General features: G+C 40.2%; 2 protein-coding genes across 9 annotated transcripts in view; one reads left to right on the forward strand and one right to left on the reverse strand.

Moving 5' to 3' along the window:
* The window catches only part of MTFR2 (mitochondrial fission regulator 2), a 221,040-nt gene that overhangs the window by 131,707 nt on the left and 67,693 nt on the right, over window positions 1-21,640 (forward strand). The window lies entirely within an intron of this gene.
* Window positions 1-21,640, reverse strand: part of PDE7B (phosphodiesterase 7B) — a 339,359-nt gene that overhangs the window by 84,098 nt on the left and 233,621 nt on the right. For all 8 annotated transcript variants that reach the window (XR_010933669.1, XR_010933671.1, XR_010933670.1 and 5 more), the window contains one exon: window positions 2,491-2,574. Coding sequence is in view for 5 of the 8 variants with exons in the window: in XM_067701985.1 (XP_067558086.1) it covers window positions 2,491-2,574 (84 nt within the window). In the remaining 3 variants the exon portion in view is untranslated. The remainder of the gene's footprint in view (window positions 1-2,490; window positions 2,575-21,640) is intronic.

Below are 21,640 nucleotides of genomic sequence, written 5' to 3' on the forward strand. Positions count from 1 at the left end.
ACCACAGCAAGGACATGAAAGAGATCAAAGAGAATTAAGTAGACTGTATATGATAAGGCAGTAGGAGATGTGACACATGTATTATATCTTATGTGACTCTATATAACATAGACATGCACACATCTGCTGCTACTTGGTGACAATCTGCTTTAACTGTAGACTAAGGAAACTGTGGAGAGTGACCACAGTAATGTCATTGGTTCTAGACAATGGAATGGGTAGTATCACAAATAAGGAAAAATCTCGGAGGGCTTCAGTTCTATCTGATTTGTTTGGTTAAATGAAGAGGATGATTGACATTTATAATTATTTAATACGATCTTTTCAAGGGGACCCTTTAATTGGTCAGTTAACAGGAGTTACTAAGATGTCAATAACTCTAAAGAAAATATCCTTTCGGATCTTGTAGTCTATCTTGGGATGTGGTTTTCTGTATAGAGGAAAAAAAATTGAGACCACTTAGAAAACAAAGTACAGTGAAGGCAAATTATTATTGCCTTAGCATATGTTACTGATAAAGAAATACGAGTGAAAGAGTTATCCAGAGTGGAGTGCTGAGCAGAGGAGAAAGGGAATTGCAGGATGGATGGCCAACACTCACTCGGCAGGTGGGAGGTCATGAGCAACAGGCAAGGTGAAATGGGGATGGAGGGCAGAGAGTCAGGGGAAGGAGGCTAGGGTTGAGTCCAGGTACCAGGAAGTTCCTGGAGGACCTACGGCAGAGGGATGACAGGATGGCATCTGCTTACAGATGGTCTAATATTATGTTGTGAATAATATAACAGCGAAGTATTATCTGCATTGAGTTTCTCTTCAAATTTTTATAATTTCCAGTTTTTTTCAGCTTAAAAAGTGAAACAAAGTATTAAAAAAAAATCCAAGTGTTACAGAAACCTAAGATGTAGACAGTTAAATATTCCATAATCCCACCTGCAAGGATAACTATCATTAGTAGTTGATGTTGCTCATTAACACTAAGATAAACAGAAAAAGTTTATCATTTGGAACCTTGGAATTTTAAGGAGAAATGTCTCCTATTTTCCTAATTTGTTCATGGCGTATATTAGGACCCATGATATAACATCTCATTTATTGAAAAGAGGCTTTTTGGTTATTTTCTGCCTCTGACCCTAGGTATGTGATGCCGTTGAGAGTCCTGGTCTGTATAAGACAGTGAATTGGACCCTTGCTTATCCCCACACTGCTTGGTGGGACCATATGGCTGGGACCTGGAAATCCATACAGGCTAGGGGCTGTCAAAAGGATAACTTCCATGGGTAGCTGGAACAACGCGTTTAGGGTTATAAGGCGGGGTAAGAGACACCATCAGAGCTCCCCATAGGCTGTAACCAATATTGCATTAGTCTAGGAACTCGACTGTATCCTCTAAAATGCATTTTTTTGGGTCTGGGTGGGGGAAGTGGTCTCTAGTATGAAAAGAGTTACTCCGAATCCCTGTGTCTCTGACAGAGCTGAAAAAACAGATACTGTACAGTGATATGGGAGGTGGACAAACCAGGAGAAATACACATGTCCATCTTTCACTGGCCTTTGGCAGATCTAAGGATCAGAAATAGCAAGTTGCAATTTCTCCTAGTAATTTTCAGGGGTCAAGGTAAATCAAATTACCTCTTGAGTTGAACTCGTTTATGCCAAAGGAAAGTAATATTTTGTGGGTACAACCCAGCACTTTGAAATTTATGGATGAGAAGCGCTATGAGAACCACATACCGAAAACCTTGGAGCAAGTTGTGAAATTTATCCATTTTCTTCATTCCCCACCCCCAAGTCCCAAGTGAAGGATGATTGTGACAGTTAGAAGACATGAAATCTGGAGGGGTGACTGGTACTGGTTCAGGTTTCCAAAGGAACATGAAATTAAGAGAATTATAAATCAGAGGTGGAGCAGATCTCCAAAGGAGGAATAGTATATGAAGGGGAAAGTTAGAAATAAATGAACTTCTGAAGTAGTCATACTGGAGGAAGCAGCAGCAAGTGCAGGCTGAAAGGACTTTGCCGTGGTGAAGCGTTTTACCAGGGATGCAAGAACAGACCTCAGGACTTAGATTAGATAAAGAAAGTAAAATTAGATAATGGATGGTTACTAAGGGCAGCTGTACAATAGGTTACCCTGTGGGGTTTTAAAAATAAAATAGAATCTCCTCTAGTCTAGTCCCGGCTGAAGGTGGAGAGAATGTCCTGGATAATGAAAGGAATAGCTTCCTCGTGTCAGGCTTCACTGTTTTCAAGATTTACGTTTCTAAAGCTGGCGTGATTTCACTGGACCCTCATTGAAGCTCTGTGAGGTAGGGCAGGGCCCGAATGACTTCACTACTAAGGAAATCTAAAGACCAAGGGTTAATTTGCAACTGGGCAGGGAGAGATGGAGGAAGGGAGGCGGACCTCCAAGGGTTTTGAAGTTCAGAGGGAAACGAGAATTTTTTTTTCAAGGAAACATTTGTTCCTTTCCAGGTACACTTGATTACTCACTGTTAAGGAGGCGGAAGTCAATGAATGGGTAGGAGCCGCGGCGTTCAGCAGGAACCCCCGTCTGACCCCTCAGTCGTACATCTCCTAGAAAACAAAATCCAAGCAAATGTTTGAAAACGTTGCCAAGTGTATTCACTTTTCCTCTGTAAATCCTCCTACCCACTTATGTCACTGGAACCTACACCAAATAACAGGGGAAAAATGATTCCATTCACCTTGTTTAAGAGAGCGCTATGTGGGAAGGGATATTTAATGAATGCTGAGTGTAGTGAACTTGGCAATATTCTAACAAATGAAGCAGCACTCCTTTCTATTTGCCTGGAAGATAGGTCTGTGAACATTTTGGTAACTTACAAAGTTTCCATAGTCCTTTTTATTCTTCCTAGTGCCATAAAGATGAAGCATCTTAATCTGGAGGACAAAACGGTGTGCTGGGATTATAGCTTTTATTCTAATTAGAAGTTTTAATTGCCCACAGTGCTATTTTTCTTGGTTCCAGCACAGTTTTTGTTTTTTTTCTGGCTGGCATCCACCTTACTTGTTTCTCAGGTTGTATCATTCATTGACCTGCTTGAGAATGCGCTCAGATCAGGGCCAGTCTAGCTCTGGGTACTTTAGACCCTCAGTCTCCCTTGCACTTATGAGTCTGTAGAATTTCTAGTCCTTATTCATTTGTAGGTTTCCTTTAATGTCTGTGTTCACTTTCCCTGATTAAGGAAAGTAGTGAAGTTGAGTGGAAAGGTTTCACGTGGACTTCAGAACAAGGTAGACCTTGGATAAACCTGGCTCAGACACTTGCTAGCTGTGTGAGCTTAGAAAATGTATTTCTCTGAGCCTCAGTTACTTCACTTGAAGGTGTCATTGGTTGGAGAATCTGAAATAACACTTGCTGCCTGGAAATAAATGCTGGTTTTCCTTCTACAATCCTGCAAGGCAGGGATCATGTATATTATGTGTTTTGCATTTCTCTGTAGTGCTTTGTGTGTTGTCTGGTACTTAGCAAACTCTAAGTGAATGTCTTCTGTTAACAAGAATAGATATAATGACCAAATTCACCAATTAGTACATATAATACGGAATCAGAGGAGAGGTAAAAATATAGTAGACCTAATATATTTCCGGAAGACTTGAATTGGGGAAGGTTTCAGTTCCAAGAGTGATGCTTCCATTTCCATAAACCACTCTTTCCAAGACAAGAGGTGGCACTAGGGCCTCAGCCTACGAGTACAGAGCAGGAACAGTCTTCTCTCATTAACTCCTGGAGTTAACCAGAGCCTGGATGAGATCTCCATCAGCTATAACCCATGCAATTGACAGTGTTTAAAATATCCCTCACAGATGGGCCTTGTGTACACATGGGCTTGTAAACTGTAAGCTGTGAGCCCTTGGGCTATTCTTTGCTTTGAATTTTATACTGATGCTTTATTTAATGTTTTGTATAATCTGATACGGTAGTGCCATATTGATATTAAAGAACATTACAATTTATGGAACACAGTAAAGCGGGAGGAGGAGAGAAGAGATGGAAAAGTACATTTAAAAATATGAATATAATCTGACATTAAAGAAGAGAATGCTAGTATTTGATAAATTCGTGGGGCTGGATGGTCAATAGTCATAGGAAAGCCACCAGAAAAAGCTGAGGAGTTTTCCTCTCCTCGAGTTGTCTTCAACACCTTATGTTTATAACTCTCTAAAGAGTTTACAAAGCACTTTCACAAACATCACTGTATATTTATTTTCTTGTTTTTCTCATTGGATCTTCACAATAGCCTCGTGAGGAGAGTCATATTACTACCCTTCCTTTATAGGTGAGAAAATAGAGGCTCAGAAGAGAGGGTGAACGATTGCTATTCACCCTACTGGCCCCAGCTCAGGACTCAGACCCCTTAAAGGCACTCAGTAGACTGACTTTATATGCATGTTTAAACTTTTATTATTTTTTATTGAAGTGTTGTTGATTTACAATATTATATTAGTTTCAGGTGTATAGCATAGTGATTCAGTGTTTTTACAGATTATATTCTTTTAAATGTTGTTACAAGATAATGACAGCAATTCCTAGTGCTATACAGTATATCCTTGTTGCTTATCTATTTTATACATAGTAGTTTGCATCTCTTAATCTGATAACCCTATCTTTCCCCTCCCCTCTTCTTTCTCCCCTCTGGTAACCACTGATTTGTTTTCTGTATCTGTCTCTTTCTGTTTTGCTATATACATTCACTTGTATTAATTTTTAGATTCCACATATAAGTAATATCATACAGTTTTTGTCTTTTTCTGTCTGACTAATTTCACTAAGCATAGTATTCTCTAGGCCCACCCACGTTGCTGCAGTGGCAGAATTTCATTCTTTTTTATGACTGAGTAATATTCCATTGTGTATCTATACCGTATCTTCTTTATCCATTTGTCTATTGACTTTAATTGACTGCCTGAGTTTATGGTGCTTTAAGCTTATAATTAGCAGGGCCAGTCCTTAAATCTAGCTTGTTAAACTTCATAGGCAAAGATCTCTCCTCTCAATACCATTGATTTTTTGTCTATGAAGTGTGCGCACCTGGTTTTTAAAGTTAAAAAAAAGTCATAGACCTCCACATGATAGAAGCTGTGCTTTTAGTATTTATCAAGAAAATACAGCATGTTAAAAATGATACAACAAATGCAGCACTGCCTTTGAATGAATTTATATTTTATGAGTGACAGTAAGATAGACACACACTTGAAAACCTAGGCAGACTGGGACTTCCCTGGTGGTGTAGCGGTTAAGACTCCGCACTCCCAATGCAGGGGGCCCGGGTTCGATCTCTGGTCAGGAAAATAGATCCCACATGCATGCCACAACTAAGAGTTTGCATGCCACAACTAGGGAGGCAGCAAGCCACAGCTAAAGAGCCAGCCTGCTGCAACTAAGACCTGGCTCAACCATATAAATAAATAAATAATAATAAAAGAAAACCTATGTAGAGATGAGACTGTCTTCATTTGGTCTAAAGCTGGCTCGGCTTGTGGATTTGTTCACCTGTTGTGTCATCCCTTTGGGCTTCTCCTATGGGTTTCAAGCTCACTAATTGGAACTCACTTCCTCACTAGTATTTGCTTCTCAGTGTTACCAAAGAGTTCATCCTGACTTTGTAGTTCTGAAGATACTATTTTGCCAGAAATTTTCTGTCTAATATCAATGTGGGTTTTAAAGCCTCTTCCAGAGTTTATTCCATCTGTCCATCTGAGGGTCTAAGGCAGAGGTGGCCCGTCCTCATGACTTTAGATTTAGACTTCAGATTTAGAGAAATCGTGAGGAGACAGCACCAGGTGGCGGAACGGGTAAAGGGGGGGGTGGTGGTGATACGCTGAGAGTCAGGAAACTCTTGTTACTGAGAGGATCAGAATTTTGCCACCTTGGTGACCTTGGGCAAATCAATAACTACTTGGAGGTCCAGTTTTCTAATATTTAAATTTGCATTATATAGCATTCCCCCCCATCTCCCCACAGGATTGTTGTGAGGAAATTATCAGGTGCCTGAAAAATAACATGACGATTAACATTATTGAATACTTATGCTGTGTTGAGCATTTCACATGCGTTATCTCATATCATCTACCCAACAACCCAATGAAGGAGGTATTATTATTATACCGTTCACAGATGAGGAAACTGAAGCTAATGGAAATTTGATATTTTGTCTGTGCTCAGAGCTAGTGAGTGGGGAGCTCGTGCTCAAACTCAGAACTGGCTCCAAAACCCATGTTCTTAACCAACCCTGCTCCTATAGCATCAGGATAAAAAAACTGTATAAACAGTTAAGCATTAACTTTTTATTGCATAATGTATGCTCTGATTGCTAGTTGCCCATAAACCAAATATATATTCATCATGATTCCAGGAAACTAAATACCAGGGGAATCTACCCCCTTGATGAATTTGAGATTCAATCAGACAGATGCTGTTTATTCAAATAGCAGTTCAGTGGAAATGCGCTGCATGAATAAGACGACCAAATCCTGCTCTGGATCAACAAGGCATTTATTATTTTCAAGTAAGAAATGGAAAGCGATTATTAAAAGTATTATTCAGCAGAACTCAAATGACCTGGCAACTAATTTACCGAAGCTCTTAATTAAGATAATTTTTTTATGATGCCAGCCCACTTCTGAGAAAAAGAGACAAGTAACAGTGAAGCATGTTGATAGAAAAGATACCTAAACAAACAAACAAAACAAATCAACAGCAACAACAACAAACTACAAAACCCGAAAGGTTCCGTTGCAGTGTTTATTCTTTCTGTAACTATTATTATAGTCTTGGAAGCAGATACTCATGAACCTAACGATGGCCTTTAGGTGTGGCAGCTAATTGCTTTGAAGAAGGATGAAATCATATTAAAAATACTAATGAGGCAGGAGGCAGGACAACTGTAAGTGGGCTAACAATGCATTTTAGAAATTCTTCAACATGAAAAGTTAAATACAAACAAACCAAAGATTCCGTAGCTTCAGTGTTCTATTGAATCAAAGCTTGAATGGGGTAAAACGAAAGTTTTCAGTATATATTTCTCATATAGAAAGTTCTTGCTCCTTCTCCCTGCTTTCATGAGCCCCTTCTGATATTAAATTGCTTCAATATGCTCGTGGGAAGAGAGAAATCATTCAGTAACCATGGTCCCTGGAGGAGCAGAGGCCACTGGTCCGAAGAACAGAACGAGTGGCGTCCTACTGCACTGCTTTTACTGGCCCACGGTCTCAAGCAATCATCTGTTTACCTAAGGCCTTATATCCAAGCTAAACAATTACTTTGACTATTCATTAGACCCTTGTTTAACTGAAGCAAATTTTTTTCTGGCAAACGGAAGGTGCAGTGGAAGCAGGGAGGAAGCGTTGACAGCTCAGAATCGTGTCCTCGCTCTGTTCTTATTGTGTGCCAAAAGGAAACAAACAGCGGGGGAATTCTTATTTTGAAAGGGCTGCTTCTCTTTTGCCCCTTCAGGCCGAAAACATAACATGTCGTCCTCGGGTATTTAAAGCTGCCAACACAGGCAGAGAGCTGAGACAGCCACTCACCCTCCCGGGGGACGAGGTTCCAGGATGGACCTCTTGCCCACTTGGCCTCTCAGGCCGTCTCTGCTTAATAAAAGCTTGGGAGGGAGCAGACGTTATGTGGCCTCTTATGTAACTGGCAAAGAGGGTGGAGACGCTGACAGCGATGACAACTTACAGTGGCTGAAACACGGGCCACATGACGAGAACCAGACTTTGGCCCCAGTCATGGTGTCAAGGTCATTTCAGGGTGGGGAAAAGAAGCGAGAAAGGAACAGAGCAGTAGCTACTGTGCTCTGATGGCCTCTGAGACGAAGGAAGAAGATAACGAGAACAGCTGCAGGGACCACGGGATAGACATTCATGGGGCACCACAATGAACGAGGAAGATGGTCGTAGAGTCAGAAAGGTGCTACTGAGCCACCATTCTGGCAGGAGAGAAGACGCTCCCGTGAAAGGTATCCCTTTGCGCTTCCTTAGACATTTCTAATTCATGTCACTGCCACAAACTTGCAAAATGAAGGCAGAGAGAAGTCAGATCCCCAAATCTCACACTGGAACTTTCAACAGGCTGCACTGCCCCAGAGCTGGCGGCTGTGAATATTTCAGATGACTACTCTCAATTAGCAAAGTGAATTATTTCTCCTAAGACGTTTATCTAGCCAAATAAAAAGGAGAAAGTTTGTGCAATTTAATCACTCCACAGATTTATGGGATAGGACAGGCAGCCAGTGTAGATGAGTCAGGCAGAGAGGGCCGTTCTGAGTACTGTGAGCCCACGTGAGATCCAAGATGGCTGATGACACCCCAGTTTCCCACCCAGAGGTTCAATCTTCTGCTTTACTTTCCTGAGTGGGGCTGGGCCTGTCTCGTTACTAAGAACCTCTCCAGTGGTCTGTTGCACTAATTGTGTCTTTCTGGGCTGTCGCTGAGAGAGCTTTGTGTGTTGGAAAGAGAGGAACCAGGAGTTATTTGTCCAGAAACCATGCTTTTGGCAAAAGGAACAATATAAAGTTTTCCTTGCATGTGCAAAAAGTCCTTTCTTTTCTTCTCTTTGAAAAAACCTTGTACTTTCTGTCAAAATCAGAGAAAGGGAAATTTCACCAAGTTAGAGTTAATGTTCTATTGCCTGTACTTTATTACCTTGCAGCTTTAGAATTATTAAATACTTCGTGACAAATGCACATTTTGGGACTTAAATGCTGCAAAAGTGAATATATAAATAGCAGTGCTTTTATTTTTTAAGGCGGGTATGGTATGTTTTAACTCAGACTAGACATCCTTTAGCTTGATGGTTTTACAGGGGGAAATGAGAAAAAAAGTTACAATCACTAGGAACACAGAAGACTAATAAAAAAAGATATTGAACAAGAAGCAGCAGGAATGCCTAAAGAGAATTCCAAGAAGCTGTAAAAGGACTTAAAAGGACACCAAGCACATGTCTTCTTGCAAAGATTGAGAATAAGGGGAATAATCTGAGGAGTCAGTTTAGGGAATACGTGATCTGGATCTGCCTTAAGTAATGAAAACACCAGTGTAAGCTTGCACATTATTCACTTATTTCTGGGATAACGCTTTTTACCTCCAGAATCTCACCGAAGCAAAGCTTGCTATTTTTTAATAAATGTATAATACACACACACAATGCCTGGCACGTTATAGGCACTCAAAAAAACCTACAAAAAAACAGTAGCTATTATTATTATTTTGTTGCTGTTCTGAGATTCCTGTGCCCTCCCCCACCACAGTAGGTATTATTTAGGAGAATTTCAAAGTCAGGAACTGTTTTAAGGACTGTACATGTATGAGCTGGTTTAGTCCTCATAACAGTCCACCTGAGGTAGGTATGTCTAACGTCCATGTTGTGCTGAGGAACACAGAGTTTGTAAGTCACTGAATTGGGATCAGAAGCCAGGTGGCCTCGGAGCCATTGCTCTCTAAACCACTGCTGTGCAGAGCCAATGTCTCCATTCTTTACAACAGTGACCAGTCAGATCACCCATGATGTTTTTCATGGCTTTCTTGACCTTCCAAGGCTGTGTTTTTCCTCCCTCTGCTGGGCAGGTCAGGGTTAATGAAAGTCAGTACCAAAGCTGTGTCCTGAGGAAATCAAGATGCTTCATGTCTGTACTATAAGCCCAGGACCACAGGGGGTGCCACAGATCATGACACTAGAAGCCACGAGTCTCAGATGATGCAGGTTAGACTACAGGGAGTCTAGACTCCATTGGAGAGCTAGGTATCTTGTAGGGAAGTAGAACTTTTGGGTAAGTGTGTCAGCAAAGGGGCCAATTCTAGAGCAGGCTCTGAGGAGACCCTAGACTAATTCAGTTCCTTTTGATAAATTGTCATGCAAAACATTATACAAAGTGTTGGAAAGTAGGTGGGGAAAGGGAAACACAAATGAACAGAAGATGTCATCCTGGCACTAAGATCATTAATAATCTAGAAGAGATTCATAGAAATGAGTAAATATGGTATAAAGCCAGAAGGAATCTAACTTTTAGTGATACTGAGATATTTGGGTTTGGATCCCTGTCTCAGAAGTGCTGTGAGGTTTTCTGATTTTATATGGATAAATAACTTGCACATTTCTGGGTCTAAAATAACTTCCTAGTCATCTACAAAACTGTTGCAGTTAGTAGAACTGAAAGAGAATCATTTAACGTTCAATTAAACAATTTAATATAATTTTACATTTAAAAGGACTTCACATTTTAGAACAATGATTGAAGGTGTGATTTAGACTGTCATACCAGGTCTTCAGTAAGCAAATTTCTGTGGGTACAGGTGAATAATTTAAATTAGAACACTCTTTCTGAAACCACTTGTCACTAGGAAGAGACGTCCTTTGGATTTCATGAGTATGTTAGCTTTCTGGAAAAAAAATATACATACAGCAGAAGAGGTGGGGGAGGAAGAAGCACAGAATGAAGAGGAGGAGAGAGAGAAGAGGCTACAAAGAAAACGGACACAGGGAGGGACCGAATCCTGCGGCTGAGGGAAAGGGAGGCATCAGAGATAATTTGTAGATTTTTGTCTTGCATAACTGGATGGTTGGTTGTAGCCATCACAGAAAAAGGAAATTCTCACAGAGGAGTCATTTCATGTCCTTCATTTGATAAATGATATTTAATATAAATGATATTTATGAGACATGATATTTTTGGCAGGCAATACAATGGTGAAGAACCTTGGGAACAGTCTTTGCCTCATGGAGTTTACATTCTCTTGGAGGGGACAGCATAGAAGAATTATATGCATAGATGTAAAGTTGCAACTTTGGGTACTGGAACAAAAGAGAGGTCTATTGATGTTAAGAAAGTTACAATGAACTTCACTTTGCTAGGGAGGTGGTTGTGAGCCTCCCCGAGAAGGTGACATTTGATCTGAGATCTTGGGAATAAACAGGAGTTAATTTAAGGTGAACACATGTCCCGATGTGCCCTGGAAAGTCTTGATTTAGGCCTATTGTCTCTCCTGGCGTAATCAGTAATAGTGCCCCTTTCACACTTGGAAGTATTCTGATTGGATCACACATTACATGATTACCCCGAGTGCGGCAATCCAGGCAGACAGGTGTGCATGTCCAAAGGCTTCATTGCAGGAGGATGGTGTGTCTGAGCTCCTGTAACAAGACCTAGTGTGTATCATGGGAAAGAACAAAGCAGATGTGGTGGGGCATGATGCACAATGAGGCTGGAGAGGTGTCAGGGCTTTGCAGGACAGGCTGAGGAGTCTGACCTTATTCCAAAAGAACTAGGAAGCCATGCGATGGTGTTAAGGGGGAGATGATATAACTGGATTCGCATGTTGAAAAAAACAACTTTGGGTGCACAATAGAGAAGGATTGGAAGGGGCAAGAAGGACTAGTTAGGGGATCATTGTATTGATAGTAGTCCAGGTGAGAAGAAGTGGTAGCTTGGAGTATGGTAGTGGTCCTGGCAGAGAAGTGAATAGACTTTAGACATATTTAGTAGGTAGAAATGACATGTGGAATTGCCTGGGAGGTCTGAGGGAGAGGGAAATATCAAGGATAATTCCTAGATTTCTGGCTTTTCGTAACTGGATGATTGATTATGCTAACCACAGAAAAAGGGAATTTTAAAAGGACCAGATATGGGAGAAGTTCATGTGATCAACTTTGGCTACACTGAGTTTAAGTGTTACTGTTATTTCAAAGCAAAAATGTCAAGTAGGCGGTTGGACATATGGGTCTGGACCCATAGGGAATGTCTAGGATGAATATATAAATTTATAAATCAAATAAAACTACAGGCATGTATAAATTTGCCTAGGAAATGAAGTGATAGGTGAATAGGGCCTGGCATCCAGGGTTAAGCAACTCTAACATTTAATATCTTGCTGGAGGAGGAGTCTGTAAAGGAGAAGAGGCAGCCATAAAGATAGGAAGAAATCCAGAAGCTCATTTTGTCATGGAAGAGAGTAATTCAAGAGGGAGGGAATGGCTTTCAGATAGATCTTGCTGAAAGCGTAAGTGAAAGGAGGATTGAAAAAAGTCCATTGTGTTTAGCTGAGTGACAGTAGTGTGAAATAGAAGCAGAGTCCTTTGGGCATCACATGGAGTTGGGAAATTGGGAAGGTTTTATTAAAGAGCCAATATTTAGATGATCTTAAAAGATATGTAAAATTTTGAAATTTTACAGTGTTGGCTTGCAGTCGATCCAGCTATGATGATTGAAATGAAGGGAAGAGATTTTAAGGAAAAAATCATGCTGATCTTAAGAACATTGGTAATCCATAAGATTGATATTAATAACAAAATATAATTTGAAAATTGCACAGAGGATAAAACAGCCCTGGTCATGAAAATGCCTGCAGATTTTTGCAAAATATAGTGATACCCCATCTAATCACTTCCTATACCTAAATATACTTCAAGAAAAAATAAATAGTCTCCTGGAAATCAGTGTCAAGGAGAGTACTTGTTGGGAAGAAAAGGATGGGCACATTAACGAGAAGAAATATAATTAATAAGATAAAATACCAAGTCCTAATATTGTTGAATAATTTCTTGTTTTCTTGAACTTTGAATAATTTGAGAGAAGTGTTTCAATGTATTGTTTGTTTTCATGTGCTTCTGAACTTCCTGATTCTGGCCGGGAACAAGGACAGACCTGCCAAAATACTGCAAGAAAAGATGTTGCTGATCACGGGCAGGAAATACTCAAAGTCCCACGAGATAGCCTGTTCTTAGGAGACTTCCACATGAAGTCTGCTGACCTCAGAAGGACCATCAGGCCACCACACTCACTGCTGGAGCCTGCTCAGGGTTAGGAGGTGTTTGGGAGTTCTTCATTCCAGGCATCCGTGCCAACATGGCACTGGAGATTCTTTTAAACTCCAAGTGTTGTTCATTTTTTGTTTTTCAGAAGGGAAACAGATGGCAAAAACTGGACTGAGTTGGGAAATGGTTGAATCTATTATGTTACATCCATGTTATAGGATGTTATTTTGCTATTAAAACCTGTCACTTATATTTCTATAGTAATCGCTAACATTTATTGAGCATATAGTATGTGCTAGGTAATGTTTGAAGTACTTTTCATGAATTAACTCATTTCATCCTCTCAATAGCCCCCTTAAATAAGTACTGTTGTCTATGTCGTACCTGGGAGACAGAGGTGTTAAATTACTTTTCCAAGATGATGTAGTCAGTGAGTGTGAAGGCAGATTTGCAACCAGGATGACTGGCTCCACAGCCTGTGTTTTCAACTAATATGGTACAATATGTCTGTTCAAATATGTCTTGATCTGAAGTGAGAGCCATGGTATATTGTTAAGGGAGGGTGGGTATTATGTAGTATTGAAAAACTATCACAAAGAAGAAACCAATAATATGAGAAACTATTTACTACCTCTATGAACTTGGTAACTATTAACCGTTCTGGGTTTCATTCAATCTTCTGTTTTGTTAAATAGGGATAATAATATCTGCTCTGTATACCTCATAGAAGGTAGGAATCAAATCATGTGGATAAAAGTGCTTTGTCAATCGTCTTGTCATAAAGTTTATTATTAAGAATATTCTTATTGATATTGCTATATAAAAGTTAAACATACATAATATACTACACATTATATAAATTATATATTGAATTATATTTTATATATTGTATAAATAATATTATTGATATTGCTATATAAATCTAGGTCATTGTTAAAATAGATTCAAACAGAGTAACATTACTGTTTGATATATAATTAAATGTGAGTTGGGGCTTCCCTGGTGGCGCAGCGGTTGAGAATCTGCCTGCTAATGCAGGGGACACGGGTTCGAGCCCTGGTTTGGGAGGATTCCCACATGCCGTGGAGCAATTAGGCCCGTGAGCCACAACTACTGAGCCAACAGAGCAAAAATAAATTAATTAATTAATAAACTCCTATCCCCAACATCTAAAAAAAAATGTGAATTAAGGGTGCTGTAGTCAAATGTGCTTGTGAAATGTAGAGGTTTAATAAAATGAAACTTTTAAAAGTGGCAATATTATGGGCTAAATTGTGCCCTCCATTCATATATTGAACGTGTAACCCCCTTAGTACCTCAGATTGTGACTATATTTTGCGATCTGGCCTTTAAAGAGGTGATTACGTTAAAATGAGGCCATTATGATGGGTCCTAATCCAATCTGACTTGTGTTTTTATAAAAAGAGGACATTAGACACACAAGGAGACACCAGTTTTGTGTGAGCCCAGAGAAAAGGCCATGCGGGGACATAGTGAGAAGGTGGCCATCCGAAAGCCAAGGACAGAGGCTTCAGAAGAAACCAGACATGTTGACACTTTGATCTTGGACTAACCTCTAGAACTGTGAGAAAACAAAGTTCTGATATTTAAGACACTCAGTCTATGGTATTTTGTTAGGTAGAAAGGCTGCTTCTACTGTCAAAGAAGACTCGTCGGAATTTGGAGGTTCAATGTCCCCAGCTTCATCAGGGCCTTCTCATATGTCTCCATTCCAATTTTCAGGGTCCCATTCCTTCCCACTCAAGGCCCTCACTTTAATAGTAAACACCCTCCAATGTTGGAAATTCAGTTTGTTTTGTAATTCAGCCATTAGCCGGATGAGATTCTGGGCTCAGGAATCTCAGCTTTGCAGCTACAGGAAATGAGTCTCTTTCAAGGCAGACATAGAAGCTTTCAGGGTCATTTATACAGCACTTGAGCTGGAAATTTGAATCCCTGAAGTCATTCTTTTCTTTTCCCACTTTGTCCAGTAACGTTAGGAGTAACCAGCCAATCTCATTATTCTTGTTAGTTTGACAAAAAATTTGAAGGGATTACATACATGCGTACCCAGAAACTTGCCTCTTATACATGTTTGGTTAGGAGAATCTATTGTTGATATTTTGCATATCTCTATTGCCACATCACTCTATGAACTCATCAGTGTTCCCTTTACTAATGGGAATAATTAGCATCCTTAAATCTAATCATATTAGACAGCCGATCCCAGACAGCCCAGACCAATTGAGAAAACCCATCCTTAAGATTCTGTTCCTCTCGAACCACTCTTGTTACCAAAATCTGTTATTAGTGAGGGTTTTGTTTCTCTGAAGAACCCTGACTAATACGTGTGAGATTTTTTGGATTCTTCCAATTATTGAGCTTCACTGTGAAGGTGAGATCATACAGAATTTCCCAAACACCTTTGTCCACAAAACACGTTTTTCAAGTACCTTCTAAGATGACTATTTTGAGGAAAATAATTGGGTATATACTGTTCTACATGGAGCGTGTGTGTGCGTGTGTGTGTGTGTGCGTGTGTGTGTGTGTGTGTGTGTGTGTGTGTAATACTTAGGTCAAAATCTCAGCACTGGAAGGAGCTTAGAGGTCCCCTAGTGCCCTTCTCTGGTACCATCACTCTTTGCATTCTTGTCCTGTATGACTAAGTCTACACATCTGGTTCTAATTGCTTTCTTGGGGTACAGACCAACTGGATATTTATTCATTTATTCCTCAAATTGTTTTGAGTGCCTACTATGTGCCAGGCCCTGTTCTAGACTCTGAGAATATGGCAGTGAAGAGAACAGACAGAACATGCCTGCTCAGGTTCCAGTGGAGGCAAGACAGATAATAGACAAAATTAACAAATACATTGCTGATGGGACCTGATGTAAGTGCTCTGGGGTGAATAAAGCAGGGAAGGCGTGAGGGAGTTCTGGGTGGGCTGGGTGGGAGGTGGGACTGAGGTTTAAATAGAGGAGGGTGTGGGAGGGCTGCTCGGAGGTGCCTTGGAGCAAAGACCTGAATGAAATGTGAGAGGAGCCATGGGACCATCTGGGAGGAGCATTTCAGGCTCAGGGAAGAGCAAGCACAAGCCTGATATGTTCTAGAAATAGCAAGGAGGCCAGCATGCTGGAGCAGAGAGAGTGTGGGGAGGAGATAAGGGCAGAGAGATGACAAGTGGGGAGGGGTGGGCAAGGAGGGGAGTCAGAAATATCAATAGCTTAGAGACTCAGAGAGAAACGGAGACACAAGAAGGTTTTGAATAGAGAGTGACATGATCTGACTAATGTTTTTAAAGGATGGCCCTGGCAGCTCTGTTGCTGATCTCGGGTGGCCTCTGTCTGCAGTGGCTTGAAGCAGGATTTCGGTTCCCGGCCAGAGGCCAGACATTGAAGTCAGGCCGTAGCAGTGAGAGTGCTGAATCTTAGCCACTAGACTATGATGGCCAGTGGCCAGTGACAAGGCCCTGGCCCATCAGCTTTGTAGAAATAAATTTCCACAAAGAGATGGAAAGAAGTGAATCAAGTAAAGTGTTTATTAGGAGGAAAAAAAGGGTATGTGTGGACAGACACACGGGCGGACTCAGAGAAGGAGTCACTTGTGGTAGTTTGAATCACTTATATGGGGCATTTCTTCCAGTTTCCTTTGGCCAGTCATCTTTCTTTGCCTGGTTCTGAGTCCGTATTTGGTTTATCTCAGGGTCCTCCCATGTTGGTGTGCGCCTCTCTTAGCCAAGATGGATTTTAGCGAAGAGGGCTTTGGGTAGGTTGACATCACTCCCTTTTTGACCTCCAAGGAGCCTTTCTGCGCCTGTATAGTCGGGAAGGTCTCCTTGAGCTTGAGAATGAGAAATATGTGGTCTCTGTCTTTTACCTGGGCAGGGCTCAGCTCTTCTCTCCCTCCTGCTATTTTGGAATATCTGTCCACAGGGGACAAACTCCAGCTGCTCAGCCCATCTATCTCCTGCCTCATTGGGAATAGACTGTTGGGGAGTTTATACATTTAGTAGATTCCCAAACAAATGTGGTGTCTTTTCCTCTAACCCAGGTGCTGTCTTGTGTCCTAGTTATGACAAGTCCAGTCAGCCACCAAGGCCTGTTACTGTGTGCCGCTCCCCAATCCCCAGAGTTGGTCTTATCACTCAGCAGGGGTAGGCGCTCTATTAAAGCGTGTATATGCAGGGCCCTCTCTAGGAAAGGGGGCTAAGGCCCAATCAACATTCTTCTGGCATCATGGAGAAGGCAGAAAATTGGTCAAGTCACATGATCATGTGGCTACTTCATTCATACAAGTTCCCATCAAATTTATAAGTACGTAGGATACAAATACATCTATTTTAGGGAGAGGTGTATTTTAGAATATTTTATTATCTGTAAAATTAATTAAACTGGTCCTAGCAGAATATATACTTGGAAGAAAGACCTTGCAGCATACTGACTTGGAATAGGAACTATTTAAGAAGCAGATAAAATATAAAACTCAAGAAACACTGGCTCCTAAAGAAACGGTCCCTGAAACCTGCCCTTCTGTGCCTGGACTTTACTTACGATAGGGTTGATTGGAACATACATTAATTTGCCCACTCAGGACTCTACTCCCTTGCCTGTTTACACAGCCATCATAATTACCCTTGGCGACTAAGCTGAAGTAGAGGTACTTTATAAACAGAGATCATTTGATTTTTTTTAACCAAATAATATTCAGACAACTTTTGCCTTTTTTCTAGTTTTCTGACACTTTCCAACTCTCCATAATTCCACCAGGATTATTGACAGGAGTTTAGCAGATATATCTGCGAATAGTTGGGATTATAATTCACTAGACCCAGAAACTTGAATTTTTGCAAAGTGGCCCTTGTTTTTGTCTATTGTTTGTTTTTTTGCTTTCTTGGGCTTCCATTCCAACCCTCTACACTGACCCTGTTTAAAACAAAGCTATACCTTTTCTACTTTGAATTCATTCTTTTGGACAAAAAGAAAGAAAAAAAAAGGGGTGGTTCCTGGGCCATAGGCTGGTTCTTTTCCATTCTTGTTCTTTAAAAAGCATTTTAAGAAATCCTTTAAAAAATCCTTTCTCATTGGTTTGCATCACGCATTTGTGTTTGCCTTTGGTTACATGAATCTTCCTCTGTCTTTTGTGCATGTTATTAATAGTTTAAAAAATATTTGAACTCATCAGAGAACTTTTTATACACCTTCATTGACTTCTTCAGGTAAACCTCTCTATTCTTGCTTACTGAGATACCTTGTGATCTCGATATAATGTGATTTCTACGTTTCTTTCCTACAAACCCAGAAGTCCGAGAATACATCTTAGCTATCACTGGGAAAATTATGCCTGAATTAAATGAATAAATACACATTCTAATAAGTTTGTATTTTAGATTTTTCTGTCCTTATCAAGTCTTACAGCCTTTTAGAATCTATTTTGATGGCAATATACATTTCCCTTTATGAAATTAAAGTCTAACAATGTCCCGAATTCCTTTCACTACATCATTTTCCTCTTGTGATAATTAAACCCAGAGAAACAGTTCTTCATGTCCAAACCCAATTATGTGATTTTAATCTGTTTGAATTTGAGAACTGGAACTGAAAAACAGATCCAAATATATGAACTCATTCTTTTGGAGATGATAAATGAATAAACAGTAATATTTGTTTTCAATCAATGTTCACTGACTACCAATTATTAATCTATTGTACTCATGTATTATTATATTAGGAATTTGTGAGCAATATAATATAATGTTCCCCTCAAGTGATATTGGGGGACAAGTCTTTTAGTATTAATTGCTTAGTTTTTCATATCTGATATGCTGCTGCTTATGGCTTTACTCTTAGTATGATTGTAACTGATGGATGGATTTTGGCACAGTATGTAATTCCTTCTGCACTGAGTAAAACCTGGTGCTCTGTATTGCTTCTCACTTTAGACACTCAAGATTCTATCATCTGTATTTCTCCAGGACTTCCCTGCTTTTTCACCTCATATCATACATAGAAAATAACATTTGATTCCACTGGGTTGAATGTACCTGGTTGCTCAAGTTGAGAGCCTTTAGAACTGGGATCTTGGCTGCCCCCCGCTTGCCTGGATACCCCAGGGACTGAGGGTGATCAACATCTCAGCACACTGGAAACCCATTCACAGCACATTGGTTGGGGAACACTGATCTGTACAACTAAGATGAAGCTACCTGGATACAGCCCTCAGAATAGCTTATCATATGTTTGATTTATTAGAATATATACTTCTTGAGGTCAACAGACTTCACAGAATCATAGGATCAGTCTTCAGAAAACTATTCATCAGCAGGGATTGGGCAGGGTGGGGTGAAGGTCATGGAAGATTGGAGTAGAAGGAGTGGACTGTCATTGAAAGCAAATGTTTTATTTCTCTGAACTAACATGGCAGTGACCTGGAAAAAGATAAGCTCTTGCCTACCTTTAACTTTCTAGTCATATGATTCAGCAGGATACTTAAAATTATTTTTCCCATTATACTTTCAAACTGGTCAGAATTTTCCCTCTGCATCCCAGGATGGGAGCGAAAAAGAAATTAGACTAACATTCTACTCTGTTTCACAACCATCAAAGATCAGTTGTTTTCAATCACATCTTCTGACTTAATTGGTCTGGGGTGAATTTGGGCATAGGTATTTTTACAAAGCTTCCCCAGTGGCTCCAATGGGAAGACATGGGTAGGAACTACTGATGAGTATCCCATTTTGTAACTGAGCACATATGTGAAAGGACACATCCCAAAGCACAATCATCCAGCAAAATAGAGATGAGACATGAGGCAAAAGCAAACAGTACAGGAAGCAAATATTTATATTAGGCGTCATCTTTGGGCATTTCTGAGTTGTGTCTCGTGGGATTTGGGCACCTTAGTTGGGGAAATGGATTGTCACTGCTCTGGTGAGCTAGGAGAGGTTTTGTGGAACAAATCAACTTAAAGAACATTCTGAAAGAAAAAGGTAGTGAAAATTTGGGGTATGAATTCACAGACCAGGAAGAAGAAGGGCCAGAGCAGCAAATGGAGAAATAGATGGAGGAGTGGTTTGCTTAGTGAAAGAGAATTTGCAGGGGGTGGGTAGTAGAGAAATGGGAGATAAAGACCCTTGGCCTTCCAACGAGGAGCTCAGTCACTGAGCAAAAACTAGGGTGCTCCACAGGTGGCCTGGTTCAGATTTAGAAGGGGAACTGGCACATTTTTTCTTGGATTGGGCAATCAGAGCTGAGGAAGGACTTTGTCAACAATAATCTGTACTCACACTCAAAGAAAAACTACATCAAAAATAATACAGAATACTACCATGGAAAATGTTTACTGACAAGATTAAGAGTGCAATAAGGTACAGGTATGTTTCATATTATATAGTATAAGGAAGTTACAATTCAGGTTCTGAAGAAAAATACAGGTAACGACCCAAAGCCTAACTTTATTATACAGCATCTGTGAAGCCATCTCATATCTCTATAATCCCTCCAACGAGAAGCACAAATTCTCCAAATTCCTAAACAAAGAACTTTAGCAACGACTTATTACCAGCTTTATTGAGGATTTACTTTTGGATCTTTTCTAGAATTTTCAGTGTCACTTTTTTCTCTAAACCTTAATGCTCCACACATGTTCGGGCTTTCTCATAGCTAAGTGAATGGCCCCATGCTCCCCCGTCAATGGAAGGATATTATTCCTGAGGGTACAAACTGAACAGTCATTTCTGGGTTTTCAAGGTTAACGCTGATAGAGCACTCTTTGGATTAGTTTAAAAACCTCATTTGGTGTCTTGCAGTTATCTCAGAGGGTCTACACAATCACTAGCCATCACTGTGTGTATCACTAAGACAGACAGTTCAGAAAGACGGACAGTTCCAGGGGGATTATATGCCTGTGACTGGGCAGAATATTCGTAACTCCAAATAGCTAAAAGTGCCTTCTGAGCACTAGAAATAGAAAATAAGGAAGAGAGAAAAAGACACACAAAGAAGGAAATGTTTAGAATGTTAAGTCCCCGAGGGTGAGAGTTCTGCCTAAATGTGACAAATATATGTCATAAATTAAAAATGTTCAATAAATATTTTGTTATTTTATTTTATTCAAATGCATTTTTTCCCACTTGGGAGTATGCCCGATATAAAGATGCATAAAATGTTCACTTTGGCAAACTCATTTCCATTCATTTCTTGTTTTTCGGCATTCGGAAAATCTACAACGGTGTCAATATAACATTCTGATTTTGTTTTTCAACTTTCCCATTCATTTACTTGGCTTTATACAAAAATAATATTCAAAAGATGGCCCCAAAGAAAATATGCTGGGTACCAGGGTCATCAAGTGAACAACTGCATCTTTCTCTGAGAAGGGAGCCGGGGAAATGGACCAAATTGCAGGAGGTAGAAGCACATGTTTGTAGTCTTCTCTTTTCTCCATTTTTAATAGCACGGAACCATTTATTTATTGACTGCTTGAAATAAATTCAAATAGAAGAACTTTGTAAATGCTGCAGTCTCTGGTAAGACCTACCTGGTGCCAATCTTTTTTGTTATTTATGAGAGGGCTTCAGAGAGCTTGAATGTCTACTCTTTTCATCCAAGAGCTTGTGTTGTTGTCAGCTAAAGCGCTTTTGTCTGGAAAAGATGCTGGACGATAATTCACAGGCTCACAATTCTCCTAGGACTGAATTGGGACCTCATCGAGCCTTACACTTAAGCGGGTTCTCTGAAGAGTATTTCACTGTTTCTAAGCAAGCAAGAGCATTTCACAGCTTCCTCTGTTTTGTTCCCTGTGGGTAGGTGAGAAAAGAGGGCAGGCTGTGGGGTCAGGGTCCTGACAGGGAAGACTCCACCCCTGGAG

Source organism: Pseudorca crassidens, chromosome 13 (assembly GCF_039906515.1).
Source record: "Pseudorca crassidens isolate mPseCra1 chromosome 13, mPseCra1.hap1, whole genome shotgun sequence".
Classification (NCBI taxonomy): Eukaryota; Metazoa; Chordata; class Mammalia; order Artiodactyla; family Delphinidae; genus Pseudorca; species Pseudorca crassidens.